At 38.2% G+C, this 25,981-nt stretch overlaps 1 protein-coding gene across 4 annotated transcripts; it reads left to right on the forward strand.

Moving 5' to 3' along the window:
* The first annotated feature begins 1,159 nt into the window (after window positions 1–1,159).
* LOC130924422 (uncharacterized) lies at window positions 1,160–24,524 on the forward strand. 4 transcript variants are annotated; one of them, XM_057850983.1, is made up of 11 exons: window positions 1,161–1,490; window positions 1,614–1,656; window positions 7,075–7,223; window positions 7,432–7,561; window positions 11,477–11,746; window positions 11,887–12,186; window positions 12,256–12,416; window positions 12,486–12,629; window positions 17,758–17,808; window positions 20,896–21,100; window positions 21,191–24,523. In XM_057850983.1, the coding sequence occupies exons 2-10, from the start codon at window positions 1,617–1,619 to the stop codon at window positions 21,067–21,069; spliced, it is 1,419 nt and encodes a 472-aa protein (XP_057706966.1). In that variant the 5' UTR covers window positions 1,161–1,490; window positions 1,614–1,616; the 3' UTR covers window positions 21,070–21,100; window positions 21,191–24,523. The 4 variants fall into 4 exon arrangements, with proteins under 4 accessions (XP_057706965.1, XP_057706966.1, XP_057706968.1 ...); XM_057850984.1 differs by having other exon boundaries at window positions 1,299–1,332; window positions 1,420–1,656; XM_057850982.1 differs by having other exon boundaries at window positions 1,160–1,656; window positions 20,896–21,114; window positions 21,191–24,524.
* Window positions 24,525–25,981: the final 1,457 nt, after the last annotated feature.

Consider the following 25,981-nt stretch of genomic DNA (forward strand, 5'->3'; position numbering starts at 1 on the left):
AAGCTGGGAAAGAAAGGATACAAAACCATCCCTAAAAGTCTGGATGCTCATCAATCGACAGTCAGAGAAGTCAGAGTTTGGCACTGTTGCTTCTCTCCCAAGGAGTGGCAGTCCACCAAAGATAACCCCAAGAGTTCAGCGCAAAATACTCAGAGAGGTAAAAAAGAACCCTAGAGTGTCTGCTAAAAACTTACAGAAATCACTGGCACAGTGCACACATCAACTATAAGTAAAACTATGGCCAAGCATGGTGTTCATGGGAGGACTCCACGGAAGATGCTACTGCTGTCGAAAAAAACATTGTTGCTCATTTACTGTTCGCAAAAAGGCGCTTGGACACTCCACAGAAGTTTTGGCAAAATATTTTGTGGACTGATGAAACCAAAGTTGAATTGTTTGGAAGTAACACACAACGTTATGTGTGGAAGAAAAATGGTGTCTTTCAGTCTGGCCTTTTCCAGCCACTGGTATGTTTTTCCCATGTCAGCTATATATATATGGCGGAAAACACAGACAAGACTGAAAAAGCGGTTTCTGCTCTTGCACTCCTCTTTAAAAGAAACTGCTGTATTTGAAGCCAAAACAACTGTTGTGTTTGATAGAACAATATGTCTATATGGTGCCATAGCAGATTCATAGCACATTAAGCCCCCGAACTATTTTTAATTTGTCCATTTTACCCTGAAAACCCCCGTTTACAGACGTCACGCAGCCGCTTTTGTTTCAACCCAGCCATAAAACGAAGGTAATTAATTATATTTATTATTCAAAATGTCTGTCGTTTTTAGCTTAGAATCATTAATTGATGTCTCATATTTCGTTTATTTATTTATTTATTTATTTTAAAAATGACTTTAAGATATGTGAGTGAATAATTTTTTAAACTTTTTTAAAAAATATGCCACAATAAAAAAAGAATCTGTCAAATTGTTCTCGCATGTATTGTATGAAATTATGAACACGTTTTCGAATGACATAAACAATTGAGTACACCCCTTACACTTCTGCAGGAATTTATCTTTTAATGGGAGCATACTTAAAATATGACTCTTCCTCAAGTAAAATTAGTCCGTGTACAGTTTATATAGCAGCATAAACTTATTGCTCCCTCACAATAACTCAAAATACAGCCATTATTATTAGTACTAGTATTATTATCAAATATTAATAAACATTGTTTAAAAAAAAATCCCGAAACACATCACATAGTCAAATTGTCGTAAAAACGTCGCAAATCAACGCATGTACGGCTTGCTTGTGCTTGTGCTACGCATGCGCCACTCACATCAATGACACATTGGGAACTTGCGACAATTTATGCCGTTTGCTTAGGTAAATGGTGTGTGTTCGATTTCATGTTTCTTGCGAAAATAAAATACACTGCACCATGTGAGTAAAGCTTGCGCATGTTTTACGCAGGAGTGACGCCCACATGAGAGGAAAGCCTCGCCCAGTTTGTGTTTCCTTGACCGTAAAATACATTTTAATCGGTGCGAAAAAAATGCCTATTTGATAACCAACCAAGTACACGTTTCAATTTAATTGCCATATCTCGCAGCAGTTTTGTATGTGTGCATTGAAGGATTCCTAGTCACCGTGTTGTTTCTGTACAGGTCATGTTTCTCGCATTCCTTCTGCTCCCATGTTTTCTCTGGGGTGAGTAAAAGCAGCTCTGTCACACACACTGGCAACAACAAAAGGGCGCTACCATGGAGAACCCAACGACTGTTTGGCGACTAGTGCTGCAATTGTCAGTTATTTATAATTTAATTTTAATTTATAATTTAATTTAATTTATAATATTAAGTTAAATCTTACGAATGCGACTTAAGTAACATTGCTGCGCCCAATTAGTAGGAATTTGTCAACAGTGTCATGCAGTGCTAGCTTTTCCATTCAAGCTAGTAAACCGCCTAACTTTATGCCTAAATCACACACAAAAGTGCGATTGTTCAAAAAAATGTTCCAAATGAACTACCACGAACCAGCTCCATCTACTGGCTTACTCGGAACCTGCAGGCAACCATTAATTTAATTAATGTAATGTTTTGTTTTGTTTTTATATGGTGCCATTTGGACGTAACAGAGTAGACACTAACAGAGGGGACATTTTGTGCCTTAGTTAGCCCTCAACCTAGCTTTGCTTGCACAATAGCTAACATGACTTTGGGTACTTCATGATAAATCTACAATTTTACATATAAACATTTTGAAATGATTCAATTAAATTATTTTTTTTAAATGTAGCTTAACAGTATGAGCACGTTGTGATGACACACTAACACAACAGAGTGGACATTGACACGACGGACAAACTAAAAACCTTTTTTTTTTTTTTTCCGATTTTTTAACTAAAAACAACACATGATTAAAGGTAGTACACGCTAAACAGCAAAGTTTTCACGAGGAAGGAGCACATAAAATTATCTTCTCTTAAGCATGTTTGCCTTTGCATAAAGTTTACTACATTGACGGTGAATATCCGGTTACTGAATGAATAATAAATAAATCCTGGAAATAAATAAATGAATAGGGCTCCGAGGATCGAGGCATATACATTCTTATAATATATCTAGTAGGTCTGAACGATATTGGGGGAAAATATTGACATTGCGACTTTTTGGGTTTTGCGATATATTTATTGCGATATTAAATCTCAAAGAATTTTCAGCAGATTACTTAAATGGCTTTGTTTGGGAAGACTTTCGGCAGCTCACCATTTAATCCAAGCTAAGGGGGTTCATCTGTGAATGATGAAGATTCCTGTATATAAAAGGGATCCAGGAGGCCATGTCTATGCACAAAATAGATGATTTATTTCACACTTCCATAGCAACAAAAATATTAAAACATATTTTAAACAAAAAAATAAAAGGGCAAATACTCCACACAGCTTAGTACACGCTAAAAGACACACTTGAACAGTTTTCACATACCTTAAGCGCACAGATGCATGTTCAAAACAAAACAAAACAAAACAAAACACAAAAACAGTCGCCCGTCTTGCGATGGGACTATTGCTTATGTGCACATGGCGATAGTGATGTTCAAACAATACATCGTGCAGGCTTAATACTTAGCAAATTTCTTTATGATCTGTCCACAAATTATGGTGGAGAGGGAATTTAATTATACATTTATTGAATGTAACTAATAGGGGTGCAGCTATCAATTATTTTAGTAATCGATTAATCTCTCAACTAGTTAGTTCAACTAATTGAGTCATGTTAAACAACGGCTTGCTAAGCTTGCACTTTCAAAAGAGCGTTAAATGCGAATCCAAAATAAAAAAGTTTCTTCAAACGATGTAGAATTGCACTTTCATTTCACAAGAGCAATAAATGCATTTAAAATACATTAAAATACTCGATCTTGGCCTCAAACAGTATGAAAACAAACTAAAGAAAGATATAAGTATAAAAAAAGAACAATTGCCTAACTTGCATCGCAAAAGTCCGCTAGCTTAAATGCTATAAAATGCTTTTTTCACAATGCTTTTAACATAGTTTAAACACATATTCTCACAAAAAACTCTAAATCTATCTATAAACTAAATCACGAATGGATAAATAAACATTAGCTCAAGCAAAAACTAATCTTGCGTTGGTCTAAAATGAGTTATGTCATATTCACTGTTGCCACTAGAGGGCAGTCTATCCACCCAAATCAATAAAACTAAATGCAAACACTTTCAAAACCATTACAACTCCATTGTAATTAAACGAGTCCTTGAAATGGCAAAATTTGATTAGAAGCTTTTTTCTAATCGATTAATCGTTGCAGCACTAGTAACTAATCAGCCCTGAGACAAAAAAGTAACAGTCAGGCTTGATTATAGCACTCGTGAGGGTTAATATACAAAGCAGAACATTTTGTTCATTAAGAAACGTACAAACATTAGGAAATAATAATACTTCTATGCTTCCGTGCTGCTGTCCTGTCTTCATGACTAATGACAACACCTTGACCAATGAGATGAGCAGGATTTTGTATTGTCATTGTGATAGTCGTATGCTCATTGGTCACAAAGCAGGAGAGGCGGGGGAGTACGCTTGCCTGCATATTCTTAAAAAGCACCCCACAAGTACAGTGGTGTGAAAAAGTATCTGAACTGTTTGGAATTTCTCATTTTCTGCATAAAATCACCATCAAATGTGATCTGATCTTTGTTAAATTCACACAGATGTAAAAACAGTCTCTGCTTTTACTAGAAACACCCAAACATTTATAGGTTTTCATATTTTAATGAGGATAGCATGCTAACAATGACAGAAGGGGGAAATATAAGTGAACCCTGTGCCTAATGAGACTTAAAGAGCAATTGAAACCAATTTTTACCAAACAATTTAAGTCACGTGTGTGCCCAATCACTGTTGAGGGGTTTAAAGCTGCCCTGCCCTCTATAAAAAACACCTAATAAGAATTGTCTTGATGAGAAGCATTGTCTGATGGCTCAGTCAAAAGAGCTGTCTGAAGACCTGCGATCAAGGATTCTTGGTGTAAAGCTGAGAAAGGATACAAACTGCGTCACCAGTAGGTAGATGGCAATGTAGTGTAAAGCGCTCTGAGCACCTTGAAAGGTGGAAAAGCGCTATACAAGTATAACACCAAAAACCATCTCTAAAAGTCTGGATGTTCATTAATCGACAGTCGGAGAAGTTGGAGAGAGTTTGGCACTGTTGCTTCTCTTCCAACGAGTGGCCGTCCACCAAAGATGATGTCATGAGTTCAGCGCAGAATACTCAGAGAGGTCAAAAAGAACCATAAAATGTTTGCTAAAGACTTGCAGAAATCACTGGCACAGTCCAATATCTCTTTGCACACATCAACTATATGTAAAACTATGGCCAAGAATGGTGTTCATGGGAGGACTCCACAGAGAAAGTCACGGCTGTATAAAAAAACCTTGTTGCTCTTTTAATGTTTGCAAAAAGGCACTTGAACACTCAACAGAAGTATTGTCAGAATATTTTGTGGACCGATGAAAACAAAGTTGAATTGTTTGGGAGTAACACACAACATCATGTGTGGAGGAAAAATGGAACAGTTTACCAACATCAACACCTCATCCCCACCGTGAAGCATGGTGGAGGGAGCATCATGATTTGGGGCTGTTTTGTTGCCTCAGGGCCTGGACAACTTGCAATCATTAATGGAAGAATTAATTCAAAAGTTTATCAGGATGTTTTGGAGGAAAACCTGAGGCCGTCTGTCAGACAGTTGAAGCTAAAAAGAGGATGGATGCTGCAACAAGACAATGATCCAAAACACAGAAGTAAATCAACTTCAGAATGGTTTCAGAAGAACAAAATACACGTTCTGGAGTGGCCAAGTCAAAGTCCAGACATGAACCCCAATTAGATGCTGTGGCATGACCTAAAGACAGCGATTCATGCCAGACATCCCAGGAATCTGACTGAATTACTGCAGTTTTGTAGAAAAGAATGGGCCAAGATTAATCCTGATCGATGTGCCAGACTGATCTGCAGCTACGGGAAGCGTCTGGTTATTGCTGCCAAAGGGGGGGGCCACAAAATATTAAATGTGATGGTCCACTTACTTATTTTTCCCCCCTTGTGTTTGCATACTATCCTCATTAAAATATACAAACTAGGGCTGCAGCTATCGAATATTTTAGTAATCGAGTAATCGACTGAAAATTCTATCGATTAATCGAGTAATCGGATAAAACAAATATATTTTTAGGTGAAGAGCAATTATAAATATACATGAGAAAACAAGACATTTTATCATTTTCAGTCAATCAATGTCTTTATTTTTGATGTATATTGTTAAAAACAGCCAACAATTGTATCTCAGATGTAACTAGAATTTTAAAAAATGACTAATTCACTGCTTTCACTCAAAAAACCTTTAATCTTATTTTTTAAAAGTATATATATATATTATATAATATATATATATAAACACACCTAAAAATGCCTTTACGCTTGATAACACACATCACTTAAAAGTTAGGATTTTTCCCCACGTTTTTCAATTAAATATCTATTTGTGTCAAGCCATTTTTAAGTTCTAGTTAAGTTTTAAGTTAGTCTAAACTGTAAGTCCTGATAGGATTTTGAGTTTTTGCACTGTTCAAAATAAATGTATGATACAGGCTGTATTGGAGCACATTAGGGACTAGTGCTACTTGGTGTTTTATCCAGCAATGACTACTGAGCTAAAATTGATAGTTAGCATTATTGAGTTTTTATTTGACACCCTCATCACTCCACAACGCTATGTTGTGTAAAGCCTGTATGAAAGACACGTTAGCCACGCATCGAAAGCGGTCTTAATTAATTGAAACCTAGCCCTCCGCAATGCTAACGTAAGGTGAGCTAGTAGTGACAGTAACGTTAATCTTATATATCAGCGCTTAACGCTCTTTATTAGCGCTTAGCGCTCTACTGCTTTAAGATGGCGGCTGTTTGCTAACGCTGCCCAGACGCGGCCTAGTCTTTCACTGTGCATCTAGTTCAACATACATGTGATCTCTATGAGACGCACCAGATGCTATCTGTTACCAATGTAGCATTGTGCGGGCTAGTATTTAGCAATGTCGGCGTCGTTTGTGGCGGCTGTCGGCTGCGGTAAGTTTTTTTTTTTTTCCCCCTTCTTCCTCTCCGCACGTGACAGCGCGTTGTCCCGCATTAAAAGTAGTCCTAGCAAAACGTGATGCTTAGAGCTGTCAAAATAAACGATAACTCGAGGTGAATAAAATTACTCGGATCACTTTTTAAACTCGAGTTACTCGAGTTGCTCGAGTATTCGTTTCAGCTCTAATACAAACCTATAAATGTTTGGGTGGTTTTAATTAAAGCAGACACTTTTTTCATCTGTGTGATTTTAACAAAGATTAGATCCCATTTAATGGTGATTTTATGCAGAAATGTGAGAAATCCCAAAAGGTTCAGATACTTTTTCATACCACTGTATTCAGTTGTTCTACAGTATTTTCGAGTTTCATGATAATACGGGACAAAGCGCGTCCCTTGTAAGCTCAATACATTACAAGTACTTTTGTTTTTAAGTCTTGATGTTCCCAACTTTTCTGTCCTTTGTCTCCAGTTCCAGGTACCATTGGTAAAGAGTATGAAGTGTGCTATGGCGCATCATTTCGCATTCCATCTCAATATGCGCCCCCTGGATTCACTAAGAAGCTTTACTTCACTCCAAAGAATGGAGGAACGAAGAGGCTATTGCTTGAAAATGGCCAGGTGGAGACTTAGCCCATGACAGATTTTAAACCATATTCAAAAGTCTGAGAAAAACAAAACAAAAAATTCAATTTGGGTCACCTAAAGCTGTGGTCTGAATGTAGCTTTAAACAAATGATAACGATCTCACTGGCATTTAGAGAAAAATAAGAAGGAAAAATGACAAATATTATTAAAACCTCTGTTTTTTTCTTGTCCTTCCACTCAGGCCGTTGACCCACGGGTGAAACTTCGCAATGGGACTCCTATTTTGTATGATGTGACAGAAAAAGACAACGGATATTTGTCCGTTCCTTTCGGCAGCCAGTTTTTGTATCACAACTCACTGAAAGTTTTAGGTAAGATCATTTTACATTGACACATTATCTATTTAATCGAGAAAAAAAAACATTGTGAAAGACTGATACTAAAGTAATTGAACCACTCCAAAACAGTTGTTTTTGGCAGCCTTTTTTAATTTTCGTCATAGTCTTTTTGGACGATAATAGTCTTAGTCATATCAAAATGTGGTTTTCTTCGTCTCGTTTTTGTTGACAAAAACTCAGACTAATTTCGTCTAGTTTTAGTCGTCGTTTCCTAAAAAATGTTTTTGTCTGTAAAATTCTAAATTTTTCGTCAAAAATAATGAATAAAGTGTACTTTGACAGAGTTAGATCAGTGGGCAAAAATACATTTCAATCTCTAAATTAGGTTTAAAAACCAGTATTGTTTACATCAGCGTTTTCAGAACTGCTGTTACTGTTAAAATACGCAGTACGGTATTTATCTTGTTTTTTGTCCATTTGTGTCTTTATTTTCGGGTTCAAATGTTATGATTTTTAACTGTTTCTTGCCACTTTTATGCTGATTTGTGTCATACTTGTTTGACATTTTGGCAAGGACTTGCCTTTAATCAATCAACATGCAATTTGTCTTTACCTACCAAATATATGGTCCAAATCTTAAATACGGCGCCAGCACGCAACCCATCTTTATCAATCTTGACTGTCGTGTTGCCTTTTAAAATGCCTAAACCCGCAAGCTCCTGTCACTTTACAGCATGCTCAATGTCTCGCATTGTCCGTCGAACAAATTTCCTCTAAAATGTCCGATGTAAACCCATGAAATACCCACAGATTTCATCATCTGGCATGCATTCGCTGTTCAGCTTCAACACGGTAGACGTCACAACCAGTGTTGTTTTTGGCGGCCCTTTTTATTTTCGAAAGTCTTTTGAACGATAACACTTATTAGTCTTAGTCATATTTTAGGCATCTCAAAATTTGTTTGTCTTCGTCGTTTTTGTTGTTGACAAAAACTCATGACTAATTTCATCTAGTTTTAGTCGACGTTTAATAAAAATGTTTTCGTCTGTAAAATTAAAAAAATTAATTATACCCACCTGGACGCCATGAACTGTATGAATTAAAAATTTGTCCGAGAATTTAAGAGGACGTTCGCCGTTAGCAATAGCCTGATGCTAATGCGAAAGTGAATGCTATGAATTTTTTTATACTCCAGTTCACTCGACGACCCCAGCGGCGACTTACTATGCAATGCTGCGTTATTTTTTTTATTTATTTTTTTTTTATTGGAACTTATATGCATGCAAACTTCTGCTTCACAAAACAGTCAGCTGACAGAAAATTGACACATACAGATACACGGTTAAATTATCATTGCAAAATAAAAGACAGTAATAAAAAAATGCTATACACAGTTTAACATGTAAAAATAATGCAATGCAACATTACGTACAGCATTACAGCACCACCCTGTGACACTCCATGCTCCCTCCCCTCACAGGAGGGAGGTATTTCCTCTTCTATTTGTCCAATCAATGGACAAATAGATTGGACAAATGCGCCTTTCATCCATGTGATGCTACTCGGAAAGTTTGGTTGGTGCAATGTGAATGCTGAACTTTTTCAACATCTCATTTGCAAGTGTTGCTGCGAGGTAGCTCTCTAACCGGTCCTCTTGGTCGAGTGTGAAAGCGCCGTAAGCTGTTACACTGCTGGCCAAATGTATTGGCACCCCTGCAATTCTGTCAGATAATGCTCAATTTCTCCCAGAAAATGATTGCAATTACAAATGCTTTGGTAGTAATATCTTTATTTATTTTGCTTACAATGAAAAAAACACAAAAGAGAAAGGTTTTTTTTTTTTTTTAAATCATTATCATTTTACACAAAACTTATTGGCACCCTCAGCCTAATACTTGCACAACCTTTTTTCAAAATAACTGCAAACAACTGCTTCCGGTATCCATCAACGAGTTTATTACAATGCTCTGCTGGAATTTTAGACCATTGTTCTTTGGCCAACTGCTCCAGATCGTTGAGATTTGAAGGGTGCCTTCTCCAAACTGCAATTTTCAGATCTCTCTACAGGTGTTCTATGGGATACAGGTCTGGACTCATTGTTGGCCACTTTAGAAGTCTCCAACATTACGCTGCAAAATTTGATGGCAGTCTTCAGACTTCATAATGCCATGGACACGGCCAAGTAGGCATGTGCCGGTATGAGATTTTGACCATACGATAACCGTGAGCAAAAATACCTCGGTTTCACGGTATCAAGGTAATGCAATTATAGCTCCAAAATTTGGAGATGTATGGGTTTAAAAAAAAAAAAAAAAAAATCCTTTTTCCATTGAAAAGGATTTTTATTTTCCCGAACATATTTGCAAATTGGAACATGAATATAATGTGAAAATTAATAAAAAAATAACAAATATTTGAAATAAAATTAAAATAAATAAAACTTATAGACTATACCCACAGCCACAGCTCAAGCGTGGCTGTGGGTATATAAGTCTCCCAGGTATATAAGTGTGGGTCTATAAGGTCTCTTTGGGGCTGTCGTTGGGCAACACGGACTTTCAACTCCCTCCACAGATTTTCTATGGGGTTGAGATCTGGAGACTGGCTAGGCCACTCCAGGACCTTGAAATGCTTCTTACGAAGCCACTCCTTTGTTGCCCTGGCTGTGTGTTTGGGATCATTGTCATGCTGAAAGACCCTGCCATGTCTCATCTTCAATGCCTTTGCTGATTGAACGAGATTTTCACTCAAAATCTCTCGATACTTAGCCCCATTCATTCTTTCCTTTACACAGATCAGTCATCCTGGTCCCTTTGCAGAAAAACAGCCCCAAAGCATGATGTTTCCACCCCCATGCTTCACAGTGGGTATGGTGCAATTCAGTATTATTTTTCCTCCAAACATGAGAACCTGTATTTATACCAAAAAGTTCTATTTTGGTTTCATCTGACCATTACACATTCTCCCAGTCCTCTTCTGGATCATCCAAATGCTCTCTAGCGAACCGCAGACAGGGCTGGATGTGTACTTTCTTCAGCAGGGGGACACGTCTAGCAGTGCAGGATTTGACTCCCTGACGGCGCATTGTGTTACTGATAGTAGCCTTTGTTACTGTGGTCCCAGCTCTCTGTAGGTCATTCACTAGGTCCCCCCGTGTGGCTCTGGGATTTTTGCTCACCATTCTTATCATTTTGATGCCACGGGGTGAGGAGGGAGTTGAAAGTCCGTGTTGCCCAACGACAGCCCCAAAACATCACTGCTCTAGAGGAGAGCTGCATGGAGGAATGGGCCAAAATACCAGCAACAGTGTGTGAAAAGCTTGTGAAGAGTTACAGAAAACGTTTGGCCTCTGTTATTGCCAACAAAGGGTACATAACAAAGTATTGAGATGAACTTTTGGTATTGACCAAATACTTATTTTCCACCATGATTTGCAAATAAATTCTTTAAAAATCAAACAATATGATTTTCTGTTTTTTTTTTCCACATTCTGTGTCTCATGGTTGAGGTTTACCCATGTTGACAATTACAGGCCTCTCTAATATTTTCAAGTGGGAGAACTTGCACAATTAGTGGTTGACTAAATACTTATTTGCCCCACTGTATATCCAAGCTTAAATCCGACATGAGCGTGTGCCGCCTTCGGCTATTACTAAATGAAGCTCGGCCCCCTCTGATAAGGTGTAACTCAAAAAATGACGAAGTGTCAGGTCAATTGATTTTGAAGTCAATGTTTCATTTTTTACCCTATTTAAACATATTCGCCGTCTGACAGTGAGCACCGAACCGTGATAACCCGTACAGTGACGGTATGGGATGAATGCAAATACTGTTACACTCTAAGTATGTTGTTATTCAGATGTATAGCAAAATTGGAGGGTAGAAAAAATCCTTCACAATGGCACTTTAAGCAGACTAACTGTTATTTTTTGTCTTTTACTACTGCAGAGTGTGCTGACAAGGCGCAGAGGTATTACCATGCTACGTATCGCATCAATATTCCCAGTCATGCAGAAATCCTGGAATTCTCTAAAATTGACCAACCGGAGCTGGTAATCCTGTGGAATCGCAGCAACTCCCAGACCGGTGGCACATCCAGGGGCCGGATGATAAATAATGCCTGGGAAATTTCAGAGCTTACACAGGCTGACAGTGGCTACTACAATATTCGGCATAAAGACAACATTTTATTGTCGAGGAAAAAACTCACAGTCACAGGTGGGTATTGGTAGCAGATATATATTACGGAACAATGTTAATTTAGCTCATGGCCTTAGCATACGTCTGTTTTGGATGAATCGTTTCAGGCCCGTTTCTATTGAAATTGCCTTAGATTCTCCTTTCTTCATCCCGCACAGAGCACACAAAAAAATATATACCCAAGGAGGAAACTCATTTCGTGATGCGATACCCACTGAGCTTTACTCCATGGGATGTCACCTTCGAACCGAGTGGAGGTGACAATTACCACAAGCAATCCATAACTATCATGAAATCTGGACGTCAATACGAAAATGAAATATCTTCTGAGCAAATGGTTTTCTTTGATGGCGAGGGCATGGAAATTGATCCTATAAAGTTACAAAACTCCGGCGACTATAAATTCCGAGACACAGACGGAAACTTGGTGTTTTGGGCCAACGTGGAGGTCGAAGAGGGTGAGACATTTGGTTTTTCGTCTACATTTCTTGCCATATAACGCACTTGTCATCCCTCTGTTTTTACAGTACAAACGCCTGCGTATATTTACGTTGTCCTTTTGGCGGCTATTGCTGTTGCTGTGGGTATCTGCTGTTGCTGCGTAAGAAAATGCTGTTGTAAAAAGAAAACTTCCAAAACTCCTGCACCGACTCAGGAAGCGGCGGCAGCACCAGCTGTGCATTACCACGTAGGTACACCCTCAAATGAGCATACGGAATCACATGACTGTTTTTAAAAGTCCTTCTTCTAATTGCAGGGCACAAATCAATCTACAGGACCAGCTTACTCCCCGGCACCACCTGCTGCAACATACTCATACCAGCCTGCGAATTCGATCTTCCAAAGGCAACCGTCCCCTGCGCCTGCACGTGCACCAGCGCCCGCCTCCTCAGGACCACCTGTAATGTCTTTATGGTGTTTATTATTGTGGTTGTAGCACTGTATTGTAGCTTAAAAATTCTTGAAAAGTAGGCCTTTAGTTAAGGAAGCGTATTGCTGCCACTCAAAGATGGAACTGTTATGTGAAAACATGATAATTATCATGTAAAAACGCGATAATTAGCATGTAAAAACGTGATGACTGTCATGTAAAAACGTGACAATGTATCACTTTGAAAGATTGAAAAAAAAACCTCTGCAGATTCCATAATTTGAACAATTTGATTCAATTTTATTTCAGTCTTTGGGACAAAAAAAACGTCTGCGCAAGTAAAAGTATTGTTACATTTAGAGGTGCACGATAATTATCCAGGCATGAAAATCTCTCACCTTTCGGCGAAATTCACCGTTTTGAAGTAAAAAAGGACGACCTACGTGAATCGTGTAGATCCGAGAAGAAAATTTTTAGGGGGGGGGTGTCGAGTGTAGCCATGTGCCAGTTACCTTCACGGTTTACCATGCTATGAAAACGTCGCGGTTACAAAACCACTAAAATTTTCCGTCATACAGTAGTACGTATTCGTTATTTTTCATGTGTCAAAAATGCAGCCACTTCCCTTTTGATGCTGCGTGTGTCAGTGACGTTATTCCAGCACACCCAAAAACAAACACTCCAAACACAAGGCGTACTTTTCTTCAATTTATTGATCTCTCAAATCGTAGTAACTAAAATATACCAAATGAATACATTTAAAACGTTGTACAATCGTATTTTTCCACATGAGTAGCTTCAACAGTTTAGCTTCATGAAAAAGTTCGCCAAAAACAAAACACACATTTTCCTTTCAATTTCAATACACAAAGTTACTAAAAACTTACAAAGACGAATGATAGGCAAGGCTTAGCTAGGAGAGCAACTACATTGAGGTTAATCACAGCCGCTGAGAGAGAAACAAGTTTGAATGCAGGGGGAGAAAAAGAGAGCGTCAAAGATCGCTAATTACGACAGATGATCTTGTCCTAAGCACAAATTCACGTTCGATGGACGAGGAGAGGTCTCCCTCCCAATTTTTTTTTTTTTTTTTTTTTTTTTTTTTTTTAAGATGAATGCATTTGCCAGCATATTGAATTTGGTGAGTAATGGTTTCAGTCGTTTTCATATTTTGCGCTAGACAAAGTTACTGCCGTTCATTGCAGCTTGCGTTGAACACTGCCAGAGCTAGCCAAATCTCCGGTGAAAAAATAGTTCCCGTTAAGTTAGCGTCAAGCTTGTGTATTTAACGGTAATATAAAATCAGTGGTGTCAGTTACGCATTATGTGAGTAATGCGTAACTGTAATCTGATTACTTTCTTTCAGTAAAGAGCAATCTAACGCGTTCATTTTTCTAAATCAGTAATCTGATTAAAGTTACTTTCCTTGATGCCCGTGCGTTACTATTTTGTTATTGCATCATAATGTATGTAGAATGAAGAATACTGTAGACATGGGAGTGACATCACATGTCACATTTTCTAATCTGGGATGGGAAAAAAACAGGTTACGTGTATTACTATGATGCGTGAGCCGTGAGCGCTGGGAGTTTGCGGCCAAAACGTTGCCTTGCTACCTCGTCAGGATGCAATGAAATACGCAGGAGATATACTACAAACGGCTGCATTTGCACACTGGAAACACAGACATTACTTCACATTTTTGTCCAGTAAAGAGGACAAAAATATCTCCGTGCGCTGCTAACTTTGCGCTGACTCAAAAAGACTGTCAACCGCTAAAAGCATCCAATTCAAGCACCACTTGTAATTACAGCACAACAGGTAACAAGACAGCCAGGACTTTTTGATACTGCTGGTGCTCAATCCTCGGTTCAAGCTCAGTTGTTGTTGAAGGTTTTGAAAGCTTAGGTTTAAGGAAATTCTAAATATCCATTTTGCCTCCTCAGCTGTAGTTTTGGCTAAGCAAAGCAAACGGCTGTCTCTAAGGTGCTATAGTCACATGAGCTGTTCGAAAAATAATTTGGACCCATTATGAAATACTTTGAAGGATTCTTGTTTATTTCATTCATTTTTGTTGTTTGTTTTATTGCTCTAAAACTTTTATAGACAACATTTTAATGGCCATATTCAATGGTCTTTATTTTAAAGGGGAAGTTCAGAATTTTTTACATTAGGCTTAATCGTTGAGTTAGCCGTGGTTTAATTAGTCGTTGGAGTTGATTTGAACAAATTCTGTGCAGTTTGCCAGTTATTTGTTAGTTTCAGGGCTCCGGAGTGGCTAAGCTAGCGTGAGTCAATGGTTGTTGAAATCAACTCCTTCAACTAATTAAACCCCCGCTAACTCGAATATTAAGCCTTATGTGAAAAATTAAAATTGTCAAATTTGCCTCATGTAGGCAGAATTTTGGCAGAACGCCGGAACATATTTCCTCCACACCCCCTGGAGGATCTTGATCTTCTTTGCCTTGAGGAACTTTGAGATAGAGATTGAAGTATGCGATGGAGCACCATCCTGCTGCAGAATTTGTCCCTTTTTATTTATTTATTCAAGGCATGTAAGAAGCATCTGATATTTGTTGATATTTCAGACTATTTATGTTGCCTTCCACTCGCACACCCCCATACTGGATGTAACCCCCAGACCATGATTTTGCCACCACCAAACTGAATTAATCTCTGATCCATGCGGGCTCCAGTAGGTCTCCTGCAATATTTGCGGCGACTGTGGTGTAATTTAATTGAAGATTCATCTGAAAAATCCACCTTTTGCCACTTTTCCAGCATCCATCCTTTTGACAGTCTGTGGGCCTAGGCAAATGCCACATGGTTTTTTCATTGCCTGCACCCTGAGAGATTTGCAGGGTGGAAGGCAACATAAATAGTCTGAAATACCAACAAAGCTGCCTCTTTCATTCCTAACCACAAAAAGGGACAAATTCTGCAGCAGGATGGTGCTTAATCGCATACTTCAATATCTACCTCGAAGTTCCTCAAGGCAAAAAAGATCAAGATCCTCCAGGACTGGCCAGCCCAGTCACCAGACATGAACAGGATGAAAGAGAAAGCATGAAAGACGGAACCCAAGAATGTTGATGAACTCTGGGAGGCATGCAAGACTGCTTTCTGTCGATCTTTCTTTGATGTTCCTGATGACTTAATCAATAAATTGTATGAATCGTTGCCGAACCGTACGGATGCAGCCCTTCAAGCCCATGCAAGTCATACAAAATATTGAATTAGGATCTCACAGCACCACTACCTAATTCGCTTATGTTATGTAACATATTTTTGTATCTGAAGTACATTTTTTGTTCAATTTTCACACTACTTTCTGTAGGCGACAAAACTTTTGTCTTGCCAAAATTTGATTTGATAAATCTTTTTTCAGTCAAACAAATATATTTTTGTACATTCAACATCATTTGGGAGGGTCTTAGCTTTCATAAGAGCCATTTCTGAAGCCAATTGAATAATTTAAAGTCAGGTTATTAGCAATTCTTTCTACAAAATGGATAAGCGACAAGACTTATCTCAGGGACTGTATATACAGGGTGTTCCAAAATGGTGGACCCCATTCTAAATGCCCATATCTTGGAAACTACTTGATGGATCTTAATGAAACTATATACACTTTATGTTGAAGGTCATAAGTTTTATTGGTTAATTTTACAAAGAAAAGTAGAAATACAGTATTTGTTGGTTCTATGACAGATTTTCATAAATGTTCAATATGAGCGCCGCCTGTGACTGCACACATCGGGTCGGTATTCAAGCTCGTGCCAAACTCGCTGTAGCATGTCTTCTGTAACAGTTTCCAGTGCAGCTGTAATTCTCTGTTTTGTTGTTTAGTTGGTGCCTTCTTTGCAAAATTTTTAAAGAAGGCACGCTGCACTGTCATCGGTGACTGAGTCCGAGCATACTCTAACACGCAAAATGCCAAACAGCATTTCTTAACCTGAAAAGATCGAAATGCCAAACGTTCCACACAAAAACTTGAAACGTTCCTACACACGCTGTGAAAAATTGAGGTCATTCCAACGAAAATTGTCAAAATTATTGGCCTACGAAATGAGGTCAAAAATTTTGGAACACCCTGTATTATAGAGGAGCAGAAGAAGTATTTGCACCCCTTGTGATTTTGCAAGTTTACCCACGTAGAGAAAAGGTAGAGGTCTGAAGTTCCAATCATAGATGCATTTCCACTATAAAGACAATCCAAAAAAAAAAAAGTGTTTGTCTTCATCTAGTTTTTGTTGACGAAAACTCAAGACTAATTTTGTCTAGTGTTAGTCGACGTTTCCTTAAAATGTTTTTGTTTTTAAAATTAAAACATTTTACTCCAAAAATAAAGATTTCCAACTATTTCGAATGAACAATGACAGAGAAGCACATATTGTAGCGTCTACAAGGCCAACTTGGTGATAATACACGCACAGCGGAAAACAGTACATTGTTTTCAATGAATTATACCCACTCGGACACCACGAAATGTATGTAAAAATTTGTCCGTGAGTTTGAGGGCGCTCGCGGTTAGCTTTAGCCTAATGCAAGTGCTATGCTAATACTACGAGTTACACTTAGTGTGTGATGATCACTAGGCATCTCTTGTCTCGTCTGACGAAAACTGGCATTTTCTTCTACTTTATGCTAAAAGTGATGGTAACAGGGTTGTGTGCATGTTGTCGGACACATGTTTCGCAAATTATAAGTTATGTATGTAATTCTGTGTTTATTAAAACAAATGTTCCCACAGATACAAAAGACAACAAAGAAACAAACAATATCAAGTACCAACAAAAATAACACATGAATTAAATTTGAACTGTTATTTGAGATTCAACTTGGTCATCAGAGATTTTTTTTTTATGCGGCGGACTTATTAGTTATTCAAAAAATATTTTCACACACTATTTTTAGATTTGGTATCAGCACAAGTGAATTGACTCAAAAATTGTAGGTATTACGATTTTGTATGTGGATTATTTAACATTTGAAAGCTGATCCTACAATCATGTGTTGCTCGTTTACTGCACTCACGGTATAATACGGGTCTTTTAACAAAATTGTTATGTCATAGTGCATCTTACTGGATAGTTGTGGCTGGTAAGTGCATATTCTCTTGAGCCCGGCAGTACTTAACACACAGTTTTGTTTTCAGGCGTACAACAGAGTGGATATCCATCCTGATCCAAACTCGACAGAGTTTGAGGTAAGCAACCACACACTCATTCAACACTAGTGAGGTACCTCTGGGTAGCTCACGACACGATGCGAATTGCGATACAAGGCTCATGATAACGATTATCTCACAATATGGGTATGCCGTAATTTCCCGAATATAACGCACACTTTTTTTCCCCAAAATCAACTTGTAAAATGATTGTGCGCATTATAAACGGGTACATGGATGGAGACAGAAATATATAAACCGATTTTAAATTTTTTTTTTTATTGACACGGCCACGTTGTGTTGAAGAAACGTATGCGGCGATCCGTTGCCGACCATTACGGTACGTGACATCACCATTTTGTTTCGGTAATACTTCACTCTGATCAGCCGAATGATTTCGCCTGTGTTAAATTCTGCATTTTTCACTCTTCATAAAGCACAGAATTCAGTTTCTTGAACTCATTTGAGTCAACTTTTATTACAGCTCCGCAACTCGGACCATAACAAACGTAACATCACAGACTTCCTGTGTGTGTCCGTCAACTATATCTGTCCCTCGGGAAACTCAAACCCAAATAACAATAGTTCCTATTGTTACTGTTGTGTCGACAGCGATGAGCTCTCTCGGATTTCCGACTTACGTTCTCACTTTCAGTTTACCGTATCAATCCATGGAAGAAACATTTATTCATCAGTTATACAGCAGCCTTTAAAAGAAAAGTCACATCTGTTTTGTTTTCTCCTAGATTCTGGTAAGTTGGAGAAATTGTCAAATCCTATTACCGTAAATATTGCCAGTTTATGGTAATGTTTTGAACTACCAATATGCTATGCTTGTGCTATGTTTCACCATTCAGTAAAATGACATTTCTGTATCTGTACACGAGCTCTGTTTTCTTGTATTCTTCATTATTTTATTTATTTATTATTTATTGGTGCTAAAATTAGGGTGCACTTTATAAACGGGTACAATAATTTTCCCTAGATTTTACAAGTAAATTTGGGGTGCGCATTATACACAGGTGCGCCTTAAATTCGGGAAATTATGGTATATCAATATATCAATACTCCACCATCAGTTGACAAGACAGCTCCCACAGACATTGCGCCACACCTTCCCGTAGGGGGGGCCGACCCAGGCAGAACGTTGAGTTGGCTGTCACTGAGATAAACTCAAACATTCCCTGCGTTCCAACGCCGGATTTAGGTGGAAAAAGGTTTTACTGCATACAAGCAGGCAGGAGTGTCTCAAGAGTGATTTGGTCAAAGGTTCAAGGTAATATTAAAATAGTACCATGCATGCACTTTGAAACGTTGTGAAAAAAAATCAATGGATAAAAATGGTTTAACTTTGGCTCGTAAAATGAACAATAACTGCCTGTTTTTTTGCTTTTAACCAAGAATCTAGACTGTTTTACGTTCATATCTGTAGAATTTATGCGATTTAAGCATTTATTTGCAAGAATTTTCAACTTACAAATCTCTTTGTTGTGTAACTGCCACCATGTTGGATTTTGTATCTCTACACAGTAGCAGAATTCAACCTAAATAGGTTGTGATTGTACAAAAATTAAAATTTTGCTTTTTATGAGTAAAGTTTAAGTTTCTTATTTGAAAATTTAGTGATTTATTAGCGACTGAAAAAAAATTAAGCTGCTATTTTGGGCAAAAACTTGTATGTTAAAAATTGCTATTGATCCTGAAAATTGTTGATTATTTCTGGATTTGGTGGTTTTTGTTCATCTAGCGTATAATTTGAAAATTTTATAGCTTTTATATATTTTAAGTTTTCTTATACTTGTATTTAAAAAAATAATTGTGATTTTATTAGGGAATGACTTTGAATTTTTTTATGTCGCTGCTCATGGAGACTTATATGCCTAACTTGGTTTGGTTTTAGGTTGCTAGCGGCTTTCGTTTTGAAAATATTTGAATTTTAAATTTTCGAAAATAGGCCCCGTACAGCTCGGCCCCGAGCTCCGTGTCCCGTCAACTCATAGTGAAGTCTACAATATCAATTATTGATACGTGGATCAGGAAATGATTCTACAATATTTTACTGTGTATATAAGTAATAAACAGAAAAATCATTCTGCTGTGAATTTAATTGAGTTTATCAGGAGTAGAAGTCCAAGTCATTTGAACTGGGAGGGGTACCATCTCTTCCACTTCAATGGCAAGCCATAACTTTAATTTTGGGGCATTTCAGGTCATTTGCTGTTGATTTTCAGTCAGTTCCTGTTGATTTTGGAGCATTTATGGGTCACCTTAAGTTGATTTTCGGTTACAGAATAGGAAGTGACCCAGGAATCTCCTCAAATGAATAGGCAGCGACTCAAACTCAAGAGGCAGTGACCTGTAAATGCCCTAAAATGAACGGAAAGTAAATGACCCGAAAATGAAAAAGACTAACTGTAAATACTCTGGTTTAGAATGAACAAACGTTCATTTGCCCCTCCCACTCTAACTGGATTGGGCGTCTAGCGACTATTGAGTTAACAAACACACCACAGGTGGTCCGCGGGTCACGACATACCCGATTTACTTGATTTTAAATTAACAACGCTGGAGTCCCATCTGCCATTTTGTCTCCAGTCGTTTATTATTTTTTTTGTCACGTAAACAGTACCTCACAATACCATATTTTTTACTTTATTTTATTAATATGACTTCTGCTTTTTGGAGAAATGTGTATTTGATTATAATGTTGACGTTTTCTTTCTGCTGCATGCTGCTCCCACATAGAAGTCGCGCACTCAAGTGAGAGAGAGGGAAAAAGATACAGCTTAGCCCGCTGTCTAACTAGGATTTAGCACCAACATCTTGGCGAGGACAGTGCAATGAAGTATAGTACATGTTTTTGGATGGTTATTTTGAGATTTATCGGGTATTTAAGGGTACTTAAAGGGTCATTTCAGAATTACGCGAAAATTAGGGTTACATCACCAGCGTAGGAATGGAACTCGTTCGTAACTTAGGGACTACCTGTATGTTTTTTTTTTTTTTTTTTTTTTTGTGTCCATTGCTTGACTTTTAATTTGATGTTACGGTCATACGTCTTGATCGAGCAAAAAATCTAATGGCAACCTATCTCTTCGTTCTACTTGGGAAAATTGTGTTTTACAGTCTTCCCAGCCTGGACACGACGTCGCTACTGCTCCGTCCGTGGCACTTGCTTTTCCGCCTTCGGACCCCGACCCCAAATTTGAGCTGAAAGGGTTTCGCTTTTCCTCCGACCCTCCGCTCTCGTCTGACTCCACTTTCGCCAGTGTTTACACCTCCGATAAGCTCAACTTCTGAGAAGCTTGTGACGAATACTACACTACTGCAGGTACACATCACGAGGTGCATGCTCGCCATCGGACGAAAAACAAAACACTGTCAAGTGTACCTGAAAGTATGTGCGGCTTTCTTTCAACAGGGAAAACATGGCCGTGCCATCAGTATCAATTTGTTTCGTGACGTGTTGTCTGGCACGGCAACGGTGGACCCCAGACATACAAAAAGGAACTAAAAGGATGTTGCAGGTGGTCTTTGTATCGTATCAGGAAAACAAAAGTCGTCCCACATCTCATAGTCACGGCCAGATAGAAACTGAGCAGAATTGGTGCACGTGTTCTGTAAGAAAATAGATTGAGAAATGAAACACTGCTGTGCGATAACTGTTAAAGACAGAAAATCGGCACCTTGTCCCTATGCAAATCCCACGTAAGGGGGCCAAAACTGAGAGTCGTACGTTAAAGGTGCTACGAAATGGTGACCATGTCAAAAAAATGACTGTACTCATGCTGTCTTTTACCATTTCATAGTTATTCCATGCAAAACAATGCCTCAGGGAACGCCCACTTTTTGTCAGCAACTGACCTTTCGCAAACTCCACCTCCTAAACGGCATCGACCAATCATATGTTCTAGAGACCGTTGTTAGGCTGCGTTCAGACTGCATCTGATTCCAATCGGATTCCTCCTCAAATCTGATTTTCAGGCCTGACTGTTCACACTATCTTTAGCAAGTGTCGAAATCGGATATGGGCCTGTTCAGACTGAGCCACATTGACACACCTAACATGTTATTTATAGAGTGACTTAACAGACGGTAAAAATTAGAGTTGTCAGATAATTACTTAACCATTAGCCGATATGCCGATATTGTTCAACTTGAGGGCTGCAGCTATGGATTCATCTATCAGTTAGTTGGTTCGAATAATCGAGTAACCGGATTTCGAACATTTAAGGTGCATTTGCAGAATAACTTAGGATATGTAAAACAAGTGTTTTGTTAGCAATAATTTTTATTTTATCTTGCTAAGATGACACTTTTAAAAAGAGCATTAAATGCGAATCCAAAATAAAATTCCTGGGTGTTTCTTCACACGATGCAGAACTACACTTTCATTTCACAAGGGTAATAAATGCATTTAAAAATACATTAAAATACCTAATCTTAGCCTCAAACAATATATTAAAAAATGAATAAATGAGGTTCTATTTACAACAAAAGAGCAATTGGCTAAATTGCAAAGCAAATGTCTGCTAGCTTAAGTGCTATAACATGCTACATTTTTTTTTTTACAATGCTCTAAACAAATCGTTCAAATACATATTCCCACAAAAAACTGCTAAATATACTTCTAACGAATGCATAAACAATCATATTAGCTCGAACAAAACATACCTTGTGTTGGTCTTAACAGGGAACAGCTGGATTCAGCCATGTTTGACGAGTTATGGCATATTCACTGTTGTTACTAGAGGGCAGTGTATCCACTCAAATCAAGAAAAACTAAATGCACTTCCTAAATAAACCATTAAAACATCACTCCAAGTAAACAAATCCTCCAAGCAGCAAAATTTGAGTTGAGGCTTTTTTTTAATCGATTAACTCGCGTTCATCAATTAATCATTGCAACACAGTCCAAGTTAAAAAATCTGATGCAGATAACAAATTGATGCCGATATATGCAGTCATGGACTTAGTGTAGTGACACATTTTTAGCTCATCGTCACGTAATCGTCATGAAAAAAATGTTTGTTGACAAAAATATTATGCTTTTATCGGCCGATATTATCAGCTACCCAATAATATCAGACAACTCTAGTCAAAACCCATCTGTGCTGTTCAAATAGCGAAGCTTCTTGTCCATATCTGATATAAAACTATGTGGTTTCAATCATTCTCGCAAAAATCTGATTTCTGTGCTTTGTGACTGTTCAGACTACTGTACAAAAGAACCATCTATTGTCAATCTAGATGGGCTAAAAATCCGATTTTGGTTGCCAGTCGGAACAAGGCCTTAAGCATGTACGACAAACTCTCAGATGCCCTATTGTCTAATTGATTGATTTGGTGGTTTTGAGATGCTAACTGCCATAAAACTTTACTGAAGAAGACAAAATGATCAACAATGATCAATGATTCAAAACGGTGAAGCGATGAGCCTGTGGAATATCTAAATCGGACACGAAGTACCCCAGGACTATACCAATAGAATGTGGTTCTTTCCCTTCACAAAGCTGAAAAATCAATTGGATTCCAATGGAATCCCATCTAAATGTTAAGCTAACGCCAGAGGCTAACAAGCGGACTGTCTTGGCTAACTTGCGCGTAGAGGCAAGAACATTCATAAAACTGGATGCAAAATTGTTGTTACTATTATCGAATATTATATCTAACTTGGATTTCATGGCTATAACGTCTATATCGGTAGCGTTTTCATTAGCTAACGTTAGTTAGCCTCATGTCTTCATTTTCGTTCTATAAGCTAACATTAAAGCGAGACGCTTCCTCTTTTTAAATAAACATAGCCTCCTAATAGGCGCTTTGAACATATTTTGTTTTTATTTTCCGTGAAACAATTTGTGAAGGGACACCTTAGTATCCCAACCATTTGCCTTGATAGCTTGCTGCAGTTTTTTTTATATTTTCAATGTAATCCGGTTTAAGTTTGGAGTCACGAAGCTTGGCGGCTTAGCACCTGTAATTAAGGGAGGAAATCTTTTGTGAAAGGTCAATTGATGATCATGCCTAGCTTTCTTGTATTGCACTAGCTAGTACATGTGGACAGAATGTTCTCATGGTAGAAAGCCTATGGATTAGCATGCTAGCAGACAACAAAAAGCTGCAGCTTGATCTGGGTGTGACATAAATCCTTTTGGAGATTTTTTAGGAGGCCTAGGCAGCTAAGAAATGACTACTTTCGTTATGCCTTTGCCCTTTTTTTTTTGATGGATTTGTGTCAAAAATATAGTCTATCATTTTAAGGTCACTTGTTGTAGCATTTCATAGCACCTTCCAACCTCTCTACTGTGGGGCAAATATGCTAAACACTTGGACCACCATGCTGCCGCTGTGTGTTCATACAGGAGGTAAATGTGTCGTTTGACTTTAACTCATTCAGTGTCAATGATCTCAAAAGCTGTCAATGGCATGGGATGAGCTAAAATAGCAGTGATCTCAAGCGTAATCATGTTACCATTAAGTGTTGCTTCATGTTGGAATGTAAATGCGTTCTTGTTCATGATAACTTTTTGAGGCCTCAGGTCACATTTCCGAGCTCGTTTTGGAACACTGCTCTCAAATCACCACCGTGAAGTTGGCCCCCCCATCAGACGCAAATGTTATATGAAAATGATGTCAATAGTTTGTGCTCTGTTTGTGCTGTAAAAATTTTTGTCTGTGCTGCTATTGTTTTTAAGATATATATAATTATTTTATAGGTCAATCTGAGGTCAACCAGCCCCCCCATTTTGATTAAAAATGGCTAAAAAATGTGTCAGTTGCTTAGTTTGTTCTGGTTTGAGCTGTAAGAAGTTTTGTTTGTGCTGCTATAGTTATTGTAGATATAAATTTCGAGTGATTACGTCACGCAGCCCCCCCCCCCCCCCATTTATTGCAAAGTGGACCCGAAATGATGGCATCCATTTATGCTTGTTTGAGCTGTAAGAATTTTTGTTTGTGCTATTGTTTTATAGATATTGAGATATTATTTTTGAGTGATGACGTCAATTGCAGCTCCTCTGTCGCAGCTGACGGAGTGTACCAACTCTCTCAATAACAGAGGGGTGTCCCATCAACAAGTGCAAACAAATGGCACCCCTTTGGGTCCATTTTGTAGTAAATGGGGGGCTGCGAGTCACGTTATAACTCCAAACGCATATCTCAAGCCCCCCGTTAACTGCAAAATGGACCTAAAGACATGCCATTTGTTTGTGCTATGTTTGCGCAGAGGTCGTTAGAGTAGCCACAACCTTTACACGAAGTTAACTATATGAACTGGTATTATTATAATGTACTATAACCTATTACTAAGGTAGTGCCAAAAAATCGATTATTAGATGCATCGCGATTCGACACGTGACGATTCGATTACGATTCTTAAATGTTCAAAAATGATGATTTGCCCTAATAACTTTATGACAACAGCTCATAGCGGAACGAAATTCAAGACACGTTTGCCGCCCGGACACCTTTAACGGACGCACACACAACGATGTGATGGCTGCTGCCGGTTACTAAGCGAGAGATTAAATGTAATAAATTTGTGTATGAGACAGGCAGGGACCCGGCGGTCACGCTTCTGTGCGCAAGTTATTTTTTAGAGCAAGAGGGGAGGAGAAATAGTTTGTTGCTCCTTGTCTTTCAGTTGGGCAGCAGTAGGTTCAAGTTGTGTTAATTGGAAAAAGTCCTAAGTGTTTTGCTAAGTCCCGTTTCCATCTATCAGAGGTGAGTACACGGACCCTCTTGTACTGTTTAGCTAATATTGTTGTTGTTTTTGAGATGTTACTATTTAGCGCCAAACACTATGCTAATTAGCAACTTCCCTAACATGTATTTCCATGTCAAGTTGTGTGTTGTTTGGTGGTGTACATAAGTTACTCTAAGTTAAGTACAGCAGTAACTGTTTAAGGGCAGCTTTTTGTTGTATGGGCATGTTTCCATCGTTCCTGTTGAATCATTAGGATATTTTAAATAAATGATGGACATAAATTTGTTTGGCTACTTTATTAATTAGCAATGTACGATGTATCGATAATCCCGTTAACCGTGATTGTCAATACCATTATCACCGTTCAATAATCGAATCGTAATCGAATTGAATTGTGCGGTGCCTAAGATGGCACACCCCTACCTATTACATAACTGCATTAAGTCAAAGATGTACAAAAAAGAAAAAAAAATAAGTTCCAGCAAGAGAAAAAAAAATGCATCATTT

Source organism: Corythoichthys intestinalis, chromosome 11 (genome assembly GCF_030265065.1).
Source record: "Corythoichthys intestinalis isolate RoL2023-P3 chromosome 11, ASM3026506v1, whole genome shotgun sequence".
NCBI classification, from domain to species: domain Eukaryota; kingdom Metazoa; phylum Chordata; class Actinopteri; order Syngnathiformes; family Syngnathidae; genus Corythoichthys; species Corythoichthys intestinalis.